Raw genomic sequence first — 21,549 nt, 5'->3', positions numbered from 1 at the left:
ATTTAGGATGTTTAGATGCTTAATTAGATATATAAAATAGTGATGTGGAATATAACATGTGCAGATGCACACGGATATATTACTTCTGTAGTCAGAATTTATATAATAGATAAGCTGGTATGAGAAATACCTCCCCGCCTATATGTTTGTTTTGTTAGTCTTGTATGTTTTGTTAGTTTCATGTGTTATTGTTTTGTAGCTATTTTTGTTGTTGTTTGTTGTAGATACGTATGTCATAAAAAATAATAAAATACTTTTTTAAAAAAGCCTCTCAAGACGGATCAAACCAAAGGTACCAAATCTTTTTTCCCCCCAAAAAATAAAGACTTGTATCCAGTCTCAATTTTGTCCATGACAAGCAAAGTCTTTGTGTTGAATTATCATCTTCGCAATGACGGCAGGACATGGCTCAAACCGCATGGAAGGAATCACACAGAAGATATGATTTGGTTAAGTCGCCCAATCCCCACTTATTTAGCCATTCTGAAAATGTGACCGTATCAGTAATATTGCAAGCGAGAAGGATCTTGGAATTGTTGAAGATCAAAAGCTGAATATGACCAATAGTGCGACGTGGGTGCAAAAAAAGCCAAATGTGATTTTAGGCCGCATTAACAGAAATAAAGTCTCCAGATCCTGTGAGATACTAGTCCCCTTCTATTCATCACTATTCATCTAATCTTCTATTCATCTAGAGTACTGTGTCCTGTTCTGAACACTACGGTTTAAAGAAGGATGCTGACAAACTGGAACAAGTTCGGAGGAGAGCAACAAGAATGATCAGGGGACCAGAAACCAAGCCCTAGGAGGAAATATTAGAACTGGGCATGTTTAGCCATGAGAAAAGGAGATAGAGGAGTGACAGCGCAACACTCTTCAAATACATGAAAGGTAGTCATACAAAGGAGGGGCAGGATCTGTTCTTGATCATCCCAGAATGCAGGACACGCATCAATGGGCTCAAACTACAAGAAGCCAGATTTCATCCGAATATCTGGAAAGACTTACTAACCGTTTGAGCAGTACGAAAACGGAACAATTTATCTCGGCAGGCGGTGAGCCCTTCAACCCTGGAGGCCTTCAAGAGAGAATGGGACCGCCCTCTGTCCGATCTGTTTTGATTTGGATTCCTGCCTTGAGCTGGGGGGGGGGTTGGACTGGATGGCCTCAGAGACCCCTCTGAACACGGCTCTAGGATTCTAGGATGTCTAGGGCTGGCTGATGTACAAAAATTACAGTCCGTGGTTTGAAAGAGCCTTTGGCAAGGAATGCGCGGCTCTGCCGTTATCCAAAATCATCGGGGCAAGTACCGTACAGCTTGCAATCCGAGCCCTGTTTGATGAACAAGGGAATACAAACAAGACAAGCAGCCGGAGCGCAGCCCCCCCCCCCAGGCCACTGATGCACATCTTTCCCCCTGCAGCCATGAAGGCTATTCTGTCAAGCAGGAGGCCTCCAAACAAAAGTGGGCTCTCAAAAGCCTCGCTGCAGGACTCCAGATAACTACATATAGATGTACAGCTAAAATTACCAATTAGTTTTCCAATTGGCTGCGACGGATTCGATTGGTTTGTAATTAATTCTTGCGACTGGCGCACACGGCAGGCTGGTTGGCGCCATCCCTTTGTCCCGCTGACACCCAATCCGTGGGCACAGGGCTCTGGGGTCTTCGCCATCAATACCTCTTTCCAGTTCACCCAAGGTCCAGAGTGCAGCAGATATACCCTACGGTGCAGCTGAAAACGGTGGAAACGCGGAGCGACTGAGAAGGGGGCTGGCAAAAAAAAAGACACAACTCCCAAGAAGGAAGCTTTGTAAGGGGCTGTCTCGGCTCCTCCAGTAAAGGAACGGCCCCTGAAAATCCCCACTCTTTCTCACAATTTCAAGGGTACTTCTTTAATAATTCTCAATCAAACAGAGTTCCGTTTATAAGAGAAAGGGGTGAAGGAAGGTCTTTGGAAAGTGGTCTGGCCGTGAACCTCTCTATGTGAGTTCCCACAGAAATAAGTCTCATTGATTTTCTGAGCCTTATTCCCAAATAAATGGGTGGTCATATCACCCTGAAGATGCCCAATCTCAACTGGATCCTAGAAATGAAGCACTAAGGCTTGGGAAATAATTCTAATTCACACCCAACCATTAAAAACAAAAACAAAAACACTTGCATCAGCTCAGTGTTTCATCAAAAGCGTGCTGCTGGTCTAATCACTGGGGATTAGACCAGGTGACCCCTGACGTTTCTTCCAACATGTACTCTTGGGATTCTATGATTCGATTCTTCCAATACTTGATAAGAACCCAGTGTGTGGACAAAGAAAGCAGCAGGACAAGTTAATGAGAGATGGCAACAACAGTGAGGAGAAAGTGAATTAAAGTAATGTAGAGGGGGGGCCCCAGCAGATTTGTGCAATGACCCCAAATCTTAAAGATAATGATGCTTTAAGGATTCTTCTTAAACACTTAGAAGATAAAAAGTTATAAAACAAGTCTATTAATAAGATTCAGAAGCCAAAATCCTATTGCTTTATTATGCAAAGGGTGTCACATTCAGTTGTTTCTAGCCTGCAATTACCAAGTCCCCACTGGAATTCTCGAGCATGGCCCAAGCCAGCAGACACATGCCCCCCCCAGCCTGAGAATCCCAAAGGTGACCTGTTAATTGCTGGCTAGGAAGGTCTGAATGTAACACCTTCTGCCTTCTGTGTTCATTACCAAGCAACAGGGGTTGGGGAAAAAGCTATTCCAGAATAATATGAAACAGATATGTGGAATTGTATGGAAAAGTTAAAGGAAATAGTTCGCAGAAGAAATAGAAGTTCCCATCTACAGAGAGAGAACTGAGAGTCATTAATGTTGGAATTAAAATAATGAACAATTACTATGAACAACTGGAATCATTCTATCCCAGAAACTTGTCTCTCTACGATTCTTCTAGTGAGGGAGGTTGCTTGGTCCTTTTATTATTTTTCCTCCCTTCTTTATTTACTTTCTCAGTGTTTCTTTGTTGCTGCTCTTATCAAATTAGAAACATTTTAAAAACAATCCTCTTCCTTTTTAAAACTTACCCTACTTTCTTTTATTTCTGGATCAGAATTCTGAAACTCATTTCACAGAAAGGAAAGGGCTATCCACCTGATCACAAGCCTCTTTCTTTTTAATACCTAAAATTAAGTTTGCAGTGATCTGCAGATAAGACGAGCTTGTAGCTGGAAAGAGAAATATTCTGAAAAGAAAAGAAAAATGATTTGGGAGAGACCTGGATAGACCTCGTGGTCTGTCTCTCTGGCTCACTCATTTCCCCCAAGAGCCCCTGACAAAACTGCACGGGGGGGGGAAACGGGACAACGTTGTACATTAATAGCTGTTATTCGCTGCACGGTTCCCATTTAAGCCCACTGAACTTGGACAGCTTGAGAAAGCACTGGTCCCCCGAGTCACGGGCAGTAACCTGACTCCTGTCTTTCTGCTGAAATATTTATTCATTCAGTACTGAGCACTAAAAGAAAAGAAAAGAAATGCTGACGTTTAGAATAACCTGGCCAGCTCTGCACATGTGTGAGATTTGGATTTTTCTACTTACATTCAAATTAACTTAATTTTTTTTTAAAGACTTTTCAACGGCTATCAATGAATGACCAATGCCTTCTTCAAGATCAGATCAGACTATTTCTCCATTTGGCTAAGTACAATGGTGCCTCGCTTAACGATTGCCCCACATTACGATGAAATTGCTGTATGACGATCTTTTTGTGATCGCAATTGCAATCACAAAACAATGGTCTAAATGGGGGAATTTCACTTAGCGATGATTGGTTCCCTGCTTCGGGAACCGATTTTCGCTTTATGACAATCAAAAGCAGCTGCTCGTCGGGTTTTCAAAATGGCCACCAGGTGCTTAAAATGGCTCCCCGATGTGTTTAGGGATGGATTCGTCGCTTTACAGGCAGCAAAAATGGCCGCCGTATGGAGGATCTTCGCTGGACGGTGACTTTTTACGCCACTGGAATGCACTGAACGGGTTTCAATGGCGTTTTTAATTTCGTTTTACAATGTTTTCGCTTAACGCCGATTTTCCTGGAACGGATTATCGTCGTTAAGCGAGGCACCACTGTATTATCCTATCTGACAAGCAGCAGAGGGATAGGCACGTTAGTGGGTGGAAGGTTAAAACCACCTAAAGTCTCATGTTACATTTCTTTTCTGCAGTGGGTGGCTTATTCAGTAGAGCTGCCAATGATCAAAGCCAGGACTTTCTACTGGCGAAGCTGATGGTCCTTCACCAAGTTGCAGCTAATTTTCCTTTTGAAATTAGAGTGTGACAGTTTCAGCTGCCCTCTTATGCTAATATCTGCAGCGGCCCATGCTCTAATGAGAAGATGCAACCACCGCATAGAACAATATAAATAAAAATCTCACAACATACCTTCAGAACTAGACAAAAGCAATAGTTGCATAAGTGACTGAGTCCTGTTTTACTCAATGGGCAGGACCAAAGTGGTATGATCCTGAACTATCCAGCTATTAGGACTTGGCAGAAGCTCAGCAGAACACCAGATAGGGTGGATTTTTTTAAAAAATCCATAATTGTTTTTAAAAAATCAAATTAATTTAAATCACAAATTAAATTAGAAAATGAGCTTTTTGGTTTAAACAATCAAAAAATCTATTTTAAAAAATGTAAATCATGCTATGAATAGTGATCAAAATCAACTGGATTTAAATCAAATCCATCTTGACACTGGCCCTATGAATGTGAGGCTAAAGACAACGGTGTTTCGGGTGAAAACATTACGGACTAGAGGGACGCCAACTTCCAAGCAGATGCGCAGTGAGACAGGCCTGCCATTGACGCCGACTCTGAAAGCTTGAGTAGATCATAAACAGCAGGGCGGGGGGGGGGTTGCAGCTCCCTCCTCTGTTCGCTCCTATATCGCAACCCTTTGGTCTGCAATTTCAACCACAAACAGTCACCAGAGCCCTGTCCTGTTCAAAGACAATAAACATCATCCTCACAACACTGTAATCAATAATCTGGTCCCCACACTCCTCAAATTGCACAGCGACGTTCACGTCATCACGTCAAGGAATAAAAAGTAACGGTTACTTTTAAAAAAAAGGTTTCGAAAGGATTTAGGAAGCCCTTGATTCATTGACTGATTGATTTACACATACTGCATAACAGTTTAGAAATGTAAAAAGAAGGGCAGGCAATATAATTCCAGAGCATGGCTTTAGTGGAAGAAAACAACACTCAGCTAAGGAAGCAAAAAGCAAAGGGTGACGCTCCACAGCGCTCAAAGCTCTCTCTGGATGGTTTACAATTTAATCATGCAGGCTACACGCTGGCTGCCGCTCCACTGAGCCGAGTACTCCATTTACTGACCTCGGAAGGCTGGGTCAACCTCAAGCCGGCTACCTGGGATTGAATCCGGGTGATGAGCAGAGTTTTGGATGCAGTCCTGCAGTTTAACCCCTGCACCGCAAGACTCCTTAAGAAGCGACAGCATTCTTTGTTTCAAAAACATGAACTTATTTTCCGCAATATCGCTTCAAAAACAGAAGCCGACTTACAGAAATATTCTAGAGGTGAGGCCAAACGAAGGCAAAAGCAGAGTCATTTAAATGAAAGGATAATTATAAAGCTTTATAAAGGGATGTGGGCTTTATTCCATCCAGCCATTTATTGCTGAAAACACAACAAAGAATTTCGGGTACTCCCATTTTTTTATTTGCTGTTGATGAGCACCACCTTTTTGTTGCCTGAGAGGTGAGGCGAGGAAAGAACCCCAGGCCCACTGCTAGGCAGCAAATGCACATTGGACGTGTCCGTGGCAGAGGCTGCCAGGGGAACTTAACAGCACTCTTGTCAGGTGGTATGTGTGCCAAGCGAGGCATTCAGACACCTGAATCAGGTGCACATTACTCGGCTGCATGTGTTATAAGAAGGCTGGAGCCTGAAAGCGTGAAGGCTGCTGCTTGATGTATGGGGGACAACCTGCTAGTTAGTTAGGCATCCTTCAGTCTCGAAAGACTATGGTGATGTGCTCTGTATGGAGGACTTGGAACAGTGTCTAGTGTGGCTGAAGAGGCCAATTCGAGAGTGACAATCTCTTCCACACTGAAGAAAAATACAATCTGCCCCCTGTCCAGCTCCCTGGTTTTGCTGCTTTTGTGACTTCCTCTTTGCCTCGGCCTGCTGGACAAGGGTCTCTTCAAATTGGGAGAGGCCGTGATGCAACGCCTGCCTCCAGGCTGAACGCTCAGATGTCAGGGTTTCCCATCTGTTGAGGTCTATTCCTAAGGCCTTCAGATCCCGCTTGCAGATGTCCTTGTATCGCAGCTGTGGGGCAGTTTCCCTGCATTTATTCTCCATACAGGAGCTCTTTTGGAATCCGACCATCAGCCATTCTCACGACGTGCCCAAGCCAACGTAGACGTCGCTGTTTCAGTAATGTATACATGCTGAATATTCCAGCTTGTTCTAGGACTACTCTATTTGGAACTTTGTCCTGCCAGGTGATACCAAAAATGCGTCGGAGGCACCGCATATGGAAGATGTTCAGCTTCCTCTCCTGCCGTGCACAAAGGGCCCAGGACTCACTGCAGTACAGGAGTGTACTTAGGACACAGGCTCTGTACTGCTAGGTAAAGGTGACCTGTACTGCTAGGTAAAGGTAAGGGTTCCCCTTGACATTTATTCTAGTCGTGTCCGACTCTAGGGCGTGGTGCTCATCCCCATCTCCAAGCCATAGAGCCAGCGTTTTGTCCAAAGACAATTTCCGTGGTCACGTGGCCAGCATGACTAGACACGGAACGCTGTCACCTTCCCACCGAGGTGGTACCTATTTATCTACTTGCATTTACATGCTTTCGCATGGCTAGGTTGGCAGGATCTGGGACGGGGGACGGGAGCTCACTCCGTTGCGTGGATTCGATCTCATGACGGCTGGTCTTCTGACCTTGCAGCACAAAGGTTTCTGTGGTTTAACCCGCAGTGCCACCACATCCCCTCTGAAGTTGTCCCCCATATATCAAGCAGTGTGAGGGTTGCTGCTTGATATATGGAGGGACAACCTGTACTGCTAGATGCAGGCAAAGCAGCCTTAAAAGATCAGCAGCAGCACTTCAAAACTGGCAGCCTTTCCACCCTACAAAGGAAGTCCTCTCTTTACAGGCTGCAAACTGCATATACACTGGTGTGAGTGTGTATACACAAGTTTGCAGGCTACACATACAGATGGAGGTTGTTTGCTCTGCTTACGGAGAACTCGACGGATCTTTGCTGGCAGGGATGTAGCCCAAGTGGGGACCCCGGGGAAACAAAAGAGATGTTCACATGATCAGATGGATCCCAAGAGCTTGTAAAAATAATAAGAATTTAAAAAACCCAAACAAGAATATGAAAGAGGCCAGCCTCAACGGCAAGAGGCCATGCTGGCAGATGAAGGTCTCGGGGGTTTGGAGCAGGGGGAATAACATTTCATACTCTTAAAGGAAGGTTTGGTTGGCTGACAATACCAACAAGGGCACTCCTTGTGTTGGGGTTGTAAAGACGTACTGCAGAGGTGCCCGATCGTGGGTACCGGATGCTTTTGGATTAAAACTCCCAGAAACCTTCACCACTAGCTGTGCTGATTTCTAGGAGCTATAGTCCGAAAACATCTGGGGATCCCAGGTTGGGAACCATTGACCTACTGCAACATTTTGTTGCATGTCTCATTGGAACTTTCAAAAACACAAATACCTAAATATGTAAGAGGCCACAGTCTGTTGCCAGTCCCCAGTAAGACCCAAATGACCTGAGGGACACATTGTTTATAAAAGGCAATTGTGCCGTGCAAATATTCTAGGTTTCTTTTTCATTACATTCCGGTTTTGTAAGCAAGTACTTCTTACCGATAAGAACCTTGCCGCTGTTCCAGTCTAGAAATGTAAGTGTGGGGTTTGTTTTTGTTTTTAAGAGGTTTCAGATACGTAAGATTTCCTTTCTCGTTTAGCTCAAGCTGTATGCCTGGGATCCTGGACCCAGTCTTGGATCGATGGAGATGTCACACAAATAAGCTATTCGTTCAGCCACAAACATTTAGAAAATCATAATCCAATTATACTGCAAGGCATATCGGTTCTCCGTCTTAAGCACACACACACAAAACAAAAACACACACTGGGGAAACTTCCTGAGCCGGACGACAGTTCGGTTTCCCAAATATGTATATTTAAATTGCGTTAGACCAGCAGACAGCTTGGAAGTCTCAAGCCACTGTTTAGATTTAAAACTCACTTCCAATAAGCTTTATTTGTACACTAATCCTATAGCCAATTTTGGCAGGGGGTGGGTGGGGTTAAGCTAATGCTTTCCAGAATGTGGTGAAAATGTTCAATCACTGTAGATGTGAAAATGAACCAGTTCCCCTTCAACATCATTAGAAGATGTTGAAGTCTTCCCTTTTCCTGATCTTGCTTAGCTTCCCTTACCGCAAAGCTATAAAAGAATAAATTTATTGTTATAAAGAAGTCTGCTAGCTTCCAGCTGAGTTGACAAAAAGTACACCCGGCGAGGCGTCTGTTTTCCATCTAAATTTAGAGGGGGGGGGCAGCCAAACTTAGGACCATGTCCCACCCAGTCACTGTTTATACGGGGCCATCAATCTCCCGGGCTCACCGAAAGCAAGTGAATGAGGAGAGCGATAGCTATCTCTGAGAAAGGGAACAATGTGTAATTAAGACATTAAACAGGAAACTTAAGAATGTCAAGGCAAGCTGAATTGCAACAGCGCCACCTACGGAGCAAACCAAGTACTGGAAATAGGAGAAAAGTAAATTAATGACAGTATTACATTGGCCTATTTTATCATAAATCTCACTACAGCATTGCACGGGGGAGAAAGGACAGACAAGTCAAACTACATGCTGTCTGATAATAAATTATTAAATTAGACTTTTTAAAAAAAGAAAAACTACAGACTTAAACATTGTAGCTTCACTGCTTTGTGATCTGCTGCTTTTACCATTTGTTCGCTTATTGGTTATATTTCCTATTGCAGCAGTTTTCAGAGAGAATACTGGATTACTTTGCTTCAGAACCCCCAACAAATACAAAAATAGAAGTATTGAGGAACCTTCGTTTTTAAGGCTCCATAAATGGCCATAGAAACACTCCTGTTTTTTCCATTTTTTCCCCACAATTAGATCACAAGGATGAATTACTACAGGAAGGAAGAATATAAACGACACAGTACAGTGGTGCCCCACATAGCGACGTTAATCTGTTCCGGATTAATCGTCGCTATGCAAAAACATTGCTAAACGGAACGGAAAACCCCATAGAAACGCATTAAACTTAGTTTAATGCGTTCCTATGGGGCCCTAAACTCACCGTTCTGCGATGTTCCTCCACAGCGCCACCATTTTCGCATCCTCGGTAAGTGAGGGCAGGGCACGAAAATGGTTGCGGTGGCCATTTTGGGCATCCGGCGGCCATTTTGGAACCGCCGAACAGCTGTTAAAAAAAACATCGCAATGCAATTTTAGCCCTATCTAAACATTGCAATGCGATCACTTTTGCGATCGCAATTGCGACATCGCTATGCAGATTCGTCGTTAAACGGTGCACTCGTATATCTCAGAAGCCATTGGTAATGTTTGAAGTAGTTTTCCAACACACAAGGATGGCTTACTATGGTTAATAGTTTTCTAGAGATGGGCACAAACTGCCGGTTTGGTGATTTCGTATCAGTTTGGCTGATGGACAAACAAGCTTTTCACAGTTTGGTGGGTGCCCACTGAAAGGCAGCACCCAGAGGAGGCAGGGCAGGGAAGCCAGGGGCCCTGCTCCTGAGTGGGTGCCCTGCTAGAGGAGGCAGGGCGCCGAACCGTGGAACACCGACTTGGCCATCCGCCAGACTGAATGGAACCACTGTGCCCATCTCTTTAGTTTCCTATTCAAAGACAAAGCCCTAAAAACAACTGCTAGTCCCAATAGGAGAAAAGCCACCGAATCAAGGACCATTTTGCAGATCACACTGATCCAAGGGGTCAGCTCTGGCCTGAACGAGCAAAGAATTTTAGGTCAAAAAGGACAACGCCAAATTTCCAAAGGTAGCCAGATCAGACGGTTAGAGAGGACAAACAAAACAAGGACCCAGAGACCTTTCAAAGCCGCTTATGTTGCACTAAAACCTGTATCATATCTTGACTCACTATGGCCAGTGTCCTGCCTCACCAAGAATGAAGGAGAGGTGATTCTATGAGGGCAACAAGAAACCTCAGAAAAAAAATGTTCAGTCTTCACAGCGGGTAGGACTACTTGCAAACAATTCAGTTTCCTCCACCGATTTACCGCACGGCCAGAAGGGCCTTTACCTTGCATTCCACCACACTCTGATCCGATTCACAAGTGACGTAGATCTCGTCGACCGCTCGCCTTAAGTTGTCGAAGAGGAAAGCCCAGTATCGGGCTCGGAGATCCACTTTCCGAGGCTGCCTCGTTTTCGTGGGGCTTTTATCGAAGTTCTTCTCTCCGGCGGCTGCAACTTTGCAGTCGGATGTAGGATTCTGTAGAGGAGACGAGAGAAGTCGGAAACGTTACCGTGAACTCCCGTCGATGATGTCAGAGGAGTACAAGCAAGCTTCCGGGTTCTCCAGAATTCTTCGGAATATACAAAGGTTGCAGGGAGAGGAAGAGAAAATGGAGTGTGGTGCTATAGTCTAGATTTCATGGCCTGGGATATCCTTAAAGCGGGTTGGATAGCTCAGTGGTTTGAGCGTCTGGCTGTGGAGCCAGAGGTCGGGAGTTCTATTCCCCCGTTGTACCTCCTAGGAGCAAAGCCATCCTGTGTGACTTTGGGCAAGCTGCACATTCCCAAGATGCCCCCAGAAGGGATCATGAGCGGACTGTGACTGCAGTTGAATCGCTGCACCCGAAGGCTCCTACCTTCAATAGTTATGCAGCAACAGGACCAATGGCTATGAGGATCAATGAGCAAGGCAAAAAAGGTTTGGGAAACAGGATCTCTGGGTTTCTTTGATAAGGGATGACCCCTAGCAATTCATTAACGAAATCTTAGGGAGACCCACCTTTTGCCATCACCACCCCATCTTCAGATAGGGATTCTGAGTCTCTATTTCTGCCCATCTGGGCAACTGGCCCAGAGCCAGCGCACACAACAACCGCTTGTGCCGATTCACCCTCGCCTGCCCTCACCCTCATCCCACCTATGGGGAAATTAGCCATGCCTCGTGGCACTGTGTTTTGGACGCAGCCTTGCAAAAGGCAAATTAAAATTCAGGGCAAAGACGGGTTGCAAAGAAAGGAGGAAAGGAACTCAAACACAGTAAGTAAAAGAATTGAATTTGTGGCGTTGTTTTGGGTACAAATCATCCATTTTATAAAAAGGGAAAGAGTGAAGTGGGGTAACTAAAACACACATACATATAGAACAATCCTAAGCAACCTTTAGCAGTTAAGCTCTGCGGAACGCAGTAGGATTTACTTCTTTGTAAATATGCACAAATTACTTTGCCAAAAGCAATTTCAGGTTGATGGAATTATTGCACACACACACTGTGGAGAGAGAGGCTCCTCTCTCCCCTCAAAGGCCCTTTGTGATCTTGTATAGTACATCAGATCAACACCATCATAAATTTAACTCCACTTTCTGGAAAAAGCACAGGGTTTAAATTACAGATCTTGCTCTATTGGATTGAGGGGAAAATCTATATTAAGCAACATTTTCTGGCATGATTTTTCCCAAAGAGGGGGAAGAAAGTGGAGAGAGATCCAAAGTTCAATAGAAGAGGCTTGCTTTGCACGCAGAAGGTCCTGAACAACGGCAAGCCAAAGCTGGTGGAAGCACCGGTCCAACAAGATCTGAAGGCCAGGAGTTTGCCTATGCTTGTCATAGATAATACAAAGAGGAATATAGATCGAGGGTTCAGCCTACAAATGGTTCTGCCATTAAAAGCTGAAATCATTCCGGTGTACAGAGACAAGGTTCAGACAGACTTTTCTGAGAAACCAGACTTGTGAACCAAATTTATAATTCGCTCCCAAAGTCCAATCAATGCAAGTTGAAAGGGGGGGGGGGGGTAAATCTTCTGCTGCAACAATTTGCCTTCCACAGTTCAGGAATTCCTCTCCTAACGATGGGTTGTCTGTAATGTACAGTTCAGCCTTTTATATAATGGAACTTCATTATTGATTTTTTGCATTGGGCTATAGTAGCTTCGGGCTTTCTTTTGGAAGCAGAAGCAGAGACCAAAGAAATACTGAGATGAAGTGAACCCGTGTTCTTATGAACGGGGCAAGAACTGCACCCTCATTTTGAACCGCAGCGTTCTGAAACAACACTATGTCTGAAGAATTCAAAGCGTAGGTCTTGTATCAAATGACCCTATAATGTGGAATGAAAGAACCACCCCTCATAAAATGGATGCAACACAAGGAAAGACTAGCTCTGGTCTCGTGGAGAACGTGATTGCTTGGAAGCCACTTAAGAGGCTAAGGAGTGAAGTGGGAAGAGCCAAAGTGAAACTAAGAAAACGGGGTGGAGGGTTTTTCTTCGTACTGACAGTCCTTTGTGAGCGTGGAGAAGAGCAGGTAACATCACACCTATGGAAGTGTACTCTATGCCCGTTCATACCATGGGAGACCTGGTGTTAGCTGTCCCAAATGCTCTTGATGTTCGCCATCATTGGGCAAAAATTACCATATTTTTCGCACCATAAGACACACTTTTTCCCCACAAAATACGGGGGTGAAAAGTCTGTGCGTCTTATGGAACGAAGAAAACAGATTATATTTTCCTGTTTTCTTCTCCTAAAAATTGGTGCGTCTTATGGAGCGAAAAATACGGTATCTATTTCTTAATTGTACTGCGGTGCTTCTGACAAGAACAAATATTCACATCATCCATCTCCTGAGATACAGCACCCTTCTCCCAGAAGAGCAGAATCCAAAGGTCTAGGCCAGTGAGGAAGAATGACTTTCCCATCCCTTTCTCTGCTCTTTGACCACTGTTGATCTTCCAAGCATTCCCCAACCATCAAATCTCATGAACAGCAAATACATTGCCAAAGCTAGGCCACTTATTTATTTCTTTTATTAGATTTATACCTTGCCCATCTAGACCAAAGGTCTACTCTGGGCAGCCACAAGCCTCTTTGAATGTAGGGGAACTTATTTCCTAAAAAACACGGGACACTTTTAGGTCTGCTTGCTAAAATGCCTTTATATTAATTATTGAAAAGTTTGCGGTGGGTTTTCTACATATGGAAACCCCTCTTCCCTCTGATGGTTGGACCTGGTGCTCAAAGGAACTGAATGGGCCCCCAGAGAGAGTGTTAAGTTCCCATTAGGGGTATCTGGCTATCGTTTTACAGCTGTGCGTTTTTGTTTTGTGTATAATATAGTCTAATTATCGATGCTGAACAGTTGGGTATTTGTGTAAGTATTGCTCCTTTTAATCCCTAGGTGGTTTGAAATATCAGTCTAAATTGCTGTCTGCCCTTAGAGGGTGAAACAGACACTCGTCCCATCTAGATGCCAACTTCTCTTCCTTCACTTGCACCAACATGAAGGATTTTCCTTTGGATGTGTATTTAAGTGGAGGAAATATGGCCATGTTTTGGTTTTCAAATGCCTTTATTTTTGTTTGTTATTTATTCATTAAAAATCATAAATGCGTATCAAATTAAACATGCAGTACATTTAGAATTGTAGAAATTGTATCAAGCCATCGATCAAATTAGTACAGGAGGTGCTAGAGTAAAATGGAAAAATTAGACACATTTTAGAGCTTTTATATACTGTATATAACAGCTGTTAACCATTGTGTCTAATGTATATGTATATGCCATCCATTAAACTGAAAGATACTGATGCATGTCATGATGATTATAAAGACAGCAGAATGTATGAATTGTTCACCAATGCCATGTTGCAGGTTGTCACCGCCATGAATTGGTTAAATTTTTGCTTTTAGTGTGTACTAGGGCACAACCATAACTGTACTGGACCTTGTTGAACTTTTCCATCCTACTTATCACATTTCAGAGATAAGAGAGTTAACTCTTAAGCTAGGAAAATAACCAGGCTTTTCTCCTTCCCCCTGTTCTCTGGTACTATAGCTAAAAGACATGTTTCATTTTGGTTCCTTTATCCACCCTGGAACGTTTTTCAATATTGCAGAGAAATTACAGAAAATCGGCAGCCTTATAGGTATGTCTTTGGATTTGAGCTGCATGGCTTGGTGTGCATAAGAGGAAAAATGGCCACAGGAAAGATGGCTAATAGTGACGGAGTCCCTCCTGATGACAACTATATTAAGAGAGAACTTTCATTTCTGTACTTTCTACGCCTGTTGCCCGCTATCATATTTGTCATTTTATTTATTTAAATTATTTATATGTCCCCTTTTTCTCCACTGGGGACCCAAGGTGGCTTACAACAGATCAGATTTAAAAACACCATATAAATATATTTTTAAAAGAAATTAAAGATACATTACCATTAAAGAGCAAGTTAAATAAACAATTGTAAAACCTGTAAGTTAAACCTACAATGTAATCATACTATGTCACCGATATGCAGGTGGCTTGTATTCTGGCATCGGATTGATGGGAGGCTCTGAGAGGATCAGACCTCAGAATAAGGCATATATATGGACACAATTATACTAGGTACTGTTGTTCCATGGCAACATAGCAAAACACAATAAAAAGGAGAGAGAGCAACCAACTCAGGGTCATCCAGGGAATTTCATAGCTTAGCGAGGACATGGACCTGAGTCTCCCAAGTCCTGCATACTAACCACTAAGCCATACCGGATGTCCTCCAGATCTTTACTCATGTCGTTCCCACTGAGTTCACCATGAGCTTTACTGCCCTGCAAGCGTGTTTAGGACAAGAACTCAGATTAGGGTCAGGGGTAGTAGGGAGTTAAGCAAATGTTCACTTAAAAACCGACACGGTTTGTGCCTAAGGGCTGGCCTTTCAATGTCAACTTGAAAGGAGTGCCAAGGATCCGGCTGCTAACCGTTTTCAGAGCCTTACAGGCCACAACTGTTTTTAAGACCATCATTCAGCTTCCAACGGCTGCAACGTATATTCCCCTATGATTTAAAACAGGTTCAAAGGAATTCACTGGGAGACAGACCAAGACAAGACTCCTTTGGCTTCTGCCTGCCGTGATTCAAAAACGTCTTTGTTCCCCAAGCCTGGAGCCACATTGAGAGGCAATACCAGGGCAGGACTCTCTTTGTGGCACAAGACAGAAGCGCTATTACAAGGAGGGTAAAATACAACAGATCTTTAGTGGGGGGGGGGGGAACAGGGTGTCAAAAGTAGTTCAAATAAAAGGGAGCATGCCTAGAGGCCACAGAAGGCTTACTGACTGCTGGGATGGGGTTCAAAATTAAAGAAAATTAAAGAAAATAAAAAGTGAAGATGACACATTTTTTTCCAATGCAGTTTAACAAATTATTTCAGGTTCAGAAGACACGTCCTTTGCATGGAGAACAAGCCAACGAGAAAACCTGGATATATACCTGTTTAGCCGTCTTGTGCGTTCCCTGAGTTATTTTCTTCGATTTGCCTCCTATATGCCATTTTGGTTTTCCTGCAAAGAGAGAGACGCATCTTAAACCCCAATAGCTGCCCAAGGCTTATGCTGACTTTTAAACCTTCTCCCGTTCTTGTGTGCCACGTTGGGACCGAGAGGAGAGACATCAGGAAGCAGGAGGGACAACATTCAGCTCAGCAACCGATGGGTCCGATTTCCAGAGGGGTGAGTTGCCCTTTCTTGGGCCTATAACCCGGTTCCTTTCGTGAACGCAATTAGGGAAAGGAACTGCTCCCCTCCGGAAATGACCAAGAAATTTATTCTCAGGGAGGCCTTGCTGTCACCGGAGGCTGAGAGGGGTTCCCGCGGAGCCCAGCCAGCCTATTCTGCACACAGCTACCTACCTGTTGGGATGGCTGCCTCCTGTGGGGCTCACAGAACCTCAAACTGTGGTCAGAGGAATGGTCTGCGCCAGTTTCGGAAGCGGCCAGCACTGGAAAGCTGTCCAGAGCAGAGGCAGCTCAACAGAGCAGTAGGACCCTCCCAGGATGGAGGAAGAGGTCTCGAAAGGATGGCCAGCCCTACAACTGAACAGGGAGGTAGCACGCACCTGCTATGGGTCTGCAACCATCAGGCTTAACCTCCATCTAAGCTCAAATGACGGCCTTTTAAAACAACGGCCATCATCATATTATACAGCAGTGAATGTCATACAAGAAATACATTGTATATCAAAAGGTACTCTGGTTTTATTTGTTCTAAACTAAGTGCTAAGGAACTTTGTCAGCATAGTATTTGCTTGACCATAGGTATAATTCAGCCAGTGATCCCATACCATCATCCTCTTTGCTTTCCAATGGCACGCTCCATGCAATCAAATTCCTTGCCGTGCGGCCTTCTTCAGCCACTATTTTTCTGACCTTGTCATGACTGTTAGAGCGCTGGAAAGAAGCCTGGGGAAAAAGGAAGGGGGAACATTTCAGGCAGGCACCTCATGAGACTTGCTACTTGCACAAGCAAAAAACCTCTTAACTGTAAGAGCAGTATGACAATGGAACCAGTTACCTTGGGAGGTGGTGAGCACCCCAGCACTGAAGGCATTCAAGAGAAAACTGGACAAACATTTGTCAAATCTACTTTGATTTAGATTCCTGCCTTGAGCAGGGGGTTGGAGTGGATGGCGTTATAGGTCCCGTCCGACTCTATCATTCTATGAATCATTGCACATAGCCTTGGGGAAAAAATCACTGTGAAAGTGTCACAAGAGAATCAAGACACAGATGAGGCAACTAGAAGTAGTTATAGACCAGCAAGTCAACTCAAGTCAGTAACTGATTTCACAAAGTGCACTTCACAGTCTTAAACAAAGGCAATATGACAACCAGACTACCAGAATGAATGTGACCCAACTCCGGGAGGCAGTGGAAGACAGGGGGGCCTGGCGTGCTCTGGTCCATGGGGTCACAAAGTCAGACACGACTAAACAACAACAATATGACAACTGCACTGGCCCTGATGATTTTCTGAATGCCTTAATAAATGGTCAGACTGAGTGCTGTAAAGAATTTCACACATTTCCCAAATGCAAGTTTGGAAAAAAAACCAACAACTTAAACCCCAAAAAGGTCAGAGTAGATGACTTACCATTATGTTATAACTGTCCTCTGCATCAACAGATTCATTTATCACATTTTCGGCTGACCCCATAAAGTCGTCATAGCTATGCAAAACAATAACAACAACGTTTTAATATCCAGGCTACAAGTATTAGAAATACCTTTACTGAATTTAGAAAACCCATTAACGTTTACAGCATGCATTGAATTCAATTATGCTGCTAATGAACCAGACTTGACTGGCTCAGCAGATAATTCCTTACGACAGACATGCTAGCTAGGCTAACAAAAAAATATATATTAGATGCCACGGTTTTACAATAGCATTGCCAGAGCACGATGCTCCTGTTTAAGAGATAGACAGGTATGGGGTGCTTTATTCTTCTAAGAGATCAGGCTGATCACATCACAGAAAACAAAAATGAATTCAAGGGCACTTGGGGGTACATTTAGAAGCAAACAGTAGATCTCTTAAAAAGGTATTAAATTGCTGCACTCGGAGTCCTTTTACACCTAAGAAGAGTTGCCATAATTTGGAATCAACACGGCAGCATCCAATTAATTAACAAATGAACTGCAAAAAAAGCACAATATCTCCATTTCTGCTAAAGGGAAAAGGACATTACCTGATGATGCCGAGTACTTCATTTTTAATTATATCTTTCAGACCAAAGGTGGGGGTTCTGTTGCCTTCTGGAGGTTATTTGACTCTAGCTCCCATAGGCCCCAGCCAATATTGCCAATGCTGAGAGAGGATGATGGGAACTGTGGTAAATGATCACCAGCAGCAGACAGGTTCACTATCACTCTCTCTTTACCTATTTGCTTTAATCTTTCACTTTCCTTTCTTCATTCTCACAATGCTGTAACCAGTCTGTCTTACCTACGATAAATCAAATTTATCAAACCCTTCCTCTCCTCGACCTTTAAAAAATCTACCATGGATTCCGGGTTAGGCAGTTTAATGATACAATAAATAAATGTATTGTTGGAATTAAACATTATTTATAACAGTTGATATATTCTGAAATTCAGTATGTGTAAATATGCAAGTGTGTTTGGAAAGGGGTTTGATATTGACCAGAATGTGTGCATTCAGCTGCACAGAAACATCCAACATGGACTGGAAAGAGCTATTTCTTTTCCACAATCCAAATAAATAAGATTACTTTAACTCAGGAATGGTGACCGTGTGGCCCTCCAAAGGTTTCTGGGTTTCATCTTCTATCAACCTTCTCCATTGCCTTTAACAGCAAAAGCTGATGGGAGGACCACATATTCCCCACCCCCAGCCCCAATCTGCTTTATCCACTTCTTGAAACCAAAACACAAATAAATGGAAAGTCTTTTTCTTCTTCTTTTTCCTTCCCCTCTTCTCCTGTTTCTAGAGCATTCGGTCCTGATTACCACAGAACACAGAGTTCTTAGCTTAAGGGTCATCCTTAGAAATCTGCTTCTTTATAGATTACAAGGCATATTTATTTATTTCAAATATTTTTCTACTGTCTATTATTCAATCAAATTCCAACATTTTGTACCACAGTGAGGGTAATGCATTGTGTTAAACCTAACACTAACATCGGGCAAGTGTTATAAAGGTCTGTAAACAAAATGTTGAGGCAAACTAAAGGATTATACAAATTAAATTGCTTGGGTGAGTAAAAACAAATCATAGCTTAGCATCGCAAGGATGGTGAAGCAGGTAGCACATATACCTCGTTAGGAAGGGCAGTCTAAAGAAAAAGGAGTCACCACTGAAAAAGCCCTGCCTTGTTCACCTTGGCTTAGTCAACAAGGATAAAAGGGAGCGTAGTTTTTTTAATATTCCACCGGATGAGTATGCATACCTGCCTAATTCACAAAGTGCATCAGACAAAACAGGCTTTGCCTATGGATGCATATGCACAGAGGAGGCTCAAACACTGAATCAGGAGTAGCCCATTGGAGGAAAACAGCCAGGATGCGTTATACACAAGCCTTAAACCCTCCTGCAGCTTCTTCTTCGCTCTTCTTCCCGCCCGGTTGAAAAGGGACCCTTCTCCCAGATGGCACTTCTCCCCTACCGGGGGAACCAGAGGATCAAAAATAAACACCATCCTACAGATTTCCAGATTGGTCCATGCTTCAAAGAAAACAGGCCAATCTAGCCAGTACTAGAAGCGTATCCAGGAGAGACTTCACAGCTGCCGGATAAGTAGTAGTCACAAAGAGACAGCCATGCAAGCACGTCACGTTCGTGGGAATGTGGGCTGTGAGCAGCACAAGAGCAAGGAGGCAGCGCTTGTGACCTCGGCCGAAAACATGCAGGGAAGCGAGGGCTGAAGCTGAGAGGATGATGGGTGGCAGGGAGGGCTGGCCAAGGTAATAAGAGGAAGGGCACAATGCAGCGAAACATCTAATGCCATCCATCCCCCGTCACGCCACAATAAACTAAGACAGACTTAAAGGTGCCACAGGACTCTCGTCTTTAGAAGAGACAGGAAGGGTGCTAGTCGTACCATGAAAAGCAAAGTTATCTCCTTTAGGGGACTTTTAGTCCTGATAAACTGTGCAGCCACTTTTGGGGAAAAGAGAAAGACATTAGTTACAGAGTGAACAACATCTAGCAGCAAGGCACATATCTTCCGGGAATGCACCGCCTGGGTTTTAAAAAGTGGGGAAAGCGCCATCTCAGCCGTAACGATCAAGAAAAAGTATGTGCACATCTCTTGAGAAAAAAAGAGGCTTCTCAATCTGTCCCGCCACTCTCCTTATCATTGCTTTCTTCGCAGCACTTGATCATGAAAGGGCCACCAGCATTTGGAAGAATCCACCCCCCCCCCAAAAAAATCACACAGGTATTTCAGGTTCTTTAGCGATCACATTAGAATTTTATTTTGCTTCACTCAAAGCACCTTTTTTTTAAAAAAAAAATTCATTCCCGCATTATATTTGTTCCATTTTAGCTGGAGAGAATAAGGTGGCATATAAATTTGGAGAATTTCTCCCACATCTCCTGCTTATCACGGGCACCCGTCACAGTGGTCTGCAGCCTGAGTTACGTGAACCCGGCGATGCAGTCCGTGGTTAAACTGCAGTATTACAGTCAAGCCTCTGCTCACAACCTGAGCGTGATCCCCATGGGACCAAAGTTGACTCAGCCTTCCCAGGTTGGCAAACTGAGTACCCCAGTGCTGATGAGGGACAAAGTGCTGTTTGCATCATGATGTTGCAAAACTCCCTGAGAAGGCTATGGCACTATGAGGTGGTGTGTATATATATGTAAATCAAAAACAGTAACAAGCAGCCTGATGAATCCGCCTTTCCTGACCTCGGCTCCCCCAGCGGTCAGGATTGCCAGAGGCTGCCATCCAAAAAAAAAAGAGGATGAGGGCAGAGACCCAGAGGGGAGCAGGTGAGCTGATCCTCAGCAGGAAGGAGGGAAGAATCCCAACCTTCCAGCCTTCCCTTTTCTCCAGGTCCTTCCTTCCTTGTTGGTTCCCTTTTCCTGTGCGAGGAGCGAACCTGGCCTGGGGTGTGTGTGTGTGAAATGGAAACAGGAGGCGCTTTTCCTGAGGGAGAGAACTGAGGAGAAGCAGCAGCTCCGCAGGGGAAGCGGCGCCTCGGCCAGATCCGCCCCCCCCCGAGAGGAACCTCAAAGGCCCCCAAAGCGCCTCAGGAGAAAGAAAGGGAGACCTCAGGACAACCACCACAAACCTCCCCTCAGAAACGAGGAGGACGATGCGTTGCAGCCGACATTGGGGTGGGCGACGAGGACAATACCCCCCCTCCGAAAGGCACCGGCTGCTGTCGGGGCTGCAGAACCGCCCTGCGAGAGTCCGGCCTCCGAAGGGGAGGCTCTTGGGACGCGTGCACACGTGCCCCGAAGACACGCGTCAGGGGGAAACACGGGGACGCCGCCTCAGAGGAGGGGGTGGGGAGGGGAAAGCGCCCCCCCTTCTGTACAAAGGGCCCCTCAGAAGCCCAACCCGGGGGGGGGCAGCACCTCAAGGTCGCTCTCCGCCCCGGCCCTTCCCTGAGGGGGGAAAGACCCTTGAGGAGGGAGGGATGGATGGAGGGACCGGCCCGCCGCCATCTTGTTGCCTGGGGAACTCTCCGGCCTCGCCCCTCCCCCTTCGGCCCCCCGGTCCCCAGGAGCGCCGGGCGCCGCCGCCACTTACGCTCGCCTCCTCGCGCCGCCGTTCCGCCTCCGGGCGTCCCGCCGCTGTGACGTCATCTCGCCCCGCCGGTAGCCGGTGCGGCGGCGAAAAACCCTGCCGGAGCCAGCGTCCCTGGGGTTCGGCTGCGACTGGGCATGCGCGCGGGAGGGAGGGAGGGAAGGAGAGCGGGCGTTCGCGCGTGCTCAGTAGACGCCAACGAAGCCGACGGCTTGA

General features: G+C 44.9%; 1 protein-coding gene across 4 annotated transcripts in view; it reads right to left on the bottom strand.

Moving 5' to 3' along the window:
• SCAPER (S-phase cyclin A associated protein in the ER) overlaps positions 1-21,485 on the bottom strand; it is a 146,415-nt gene extending 124,930 nt beyond the window's left edge. For 2 of the 4 annotated variants that reach the window (XM_078380929.1, XM_078380930.1), the window contains exons 1-6: positions 21,337-21,452; positions 19,675-19,733; positions 17,205-17,280; positions 16,396-16,513; positions 15,547-15,617; positions 10,363-10,554 (exon numbers count right to left, since the gene is read on the bottom strand). In XM_078380929.1, coding sequence (XP_078237055.1) covers positions 10,363-10,554; positions 15,547-15,617; positions 16,396-16,513; positions 17,205-17,267 — 444 coding nt within the window. In that variant the 5' untranslated portion in view covers positions 17,268-17,280; positions 19,675-19,733; positions 21,337-21,452. Of the gene's footprint in view, positions 1-10,362; positions 10,555-15,546; positions 15,618-16,395; positions 16,514-17,204; positions 17,281-19,674; positions 19,734-21,336 lie in introns of all 4 variants that reach the window. The other 2 variants (XM_078380928.1, XM_072981948.2) reach the window with 1 other exon arrangement.
• Between the last annotated feature and the right edge of the window lie 64 nt (positions 21,486-21,549).

This window comes from Pogona vitticeps, chromosome 12, assembly GCF_051106095.1.
Source record: "Pogona vitticeps strain Pit_001003342236 chromosome 12, PviZW2.1, whole genome shotgun sequence".
In the NCBI taxonomy this organism is placed as follows: domain Eukaryota; kingdom Metazoa; phylum Chordata; class Lepidosauria; order Squamata; family Agamidae; genus Pogona; species Pogona vitticeps.
This window is presented reverse-complemented; position numbering and strand designations above follow the sequence as displayed.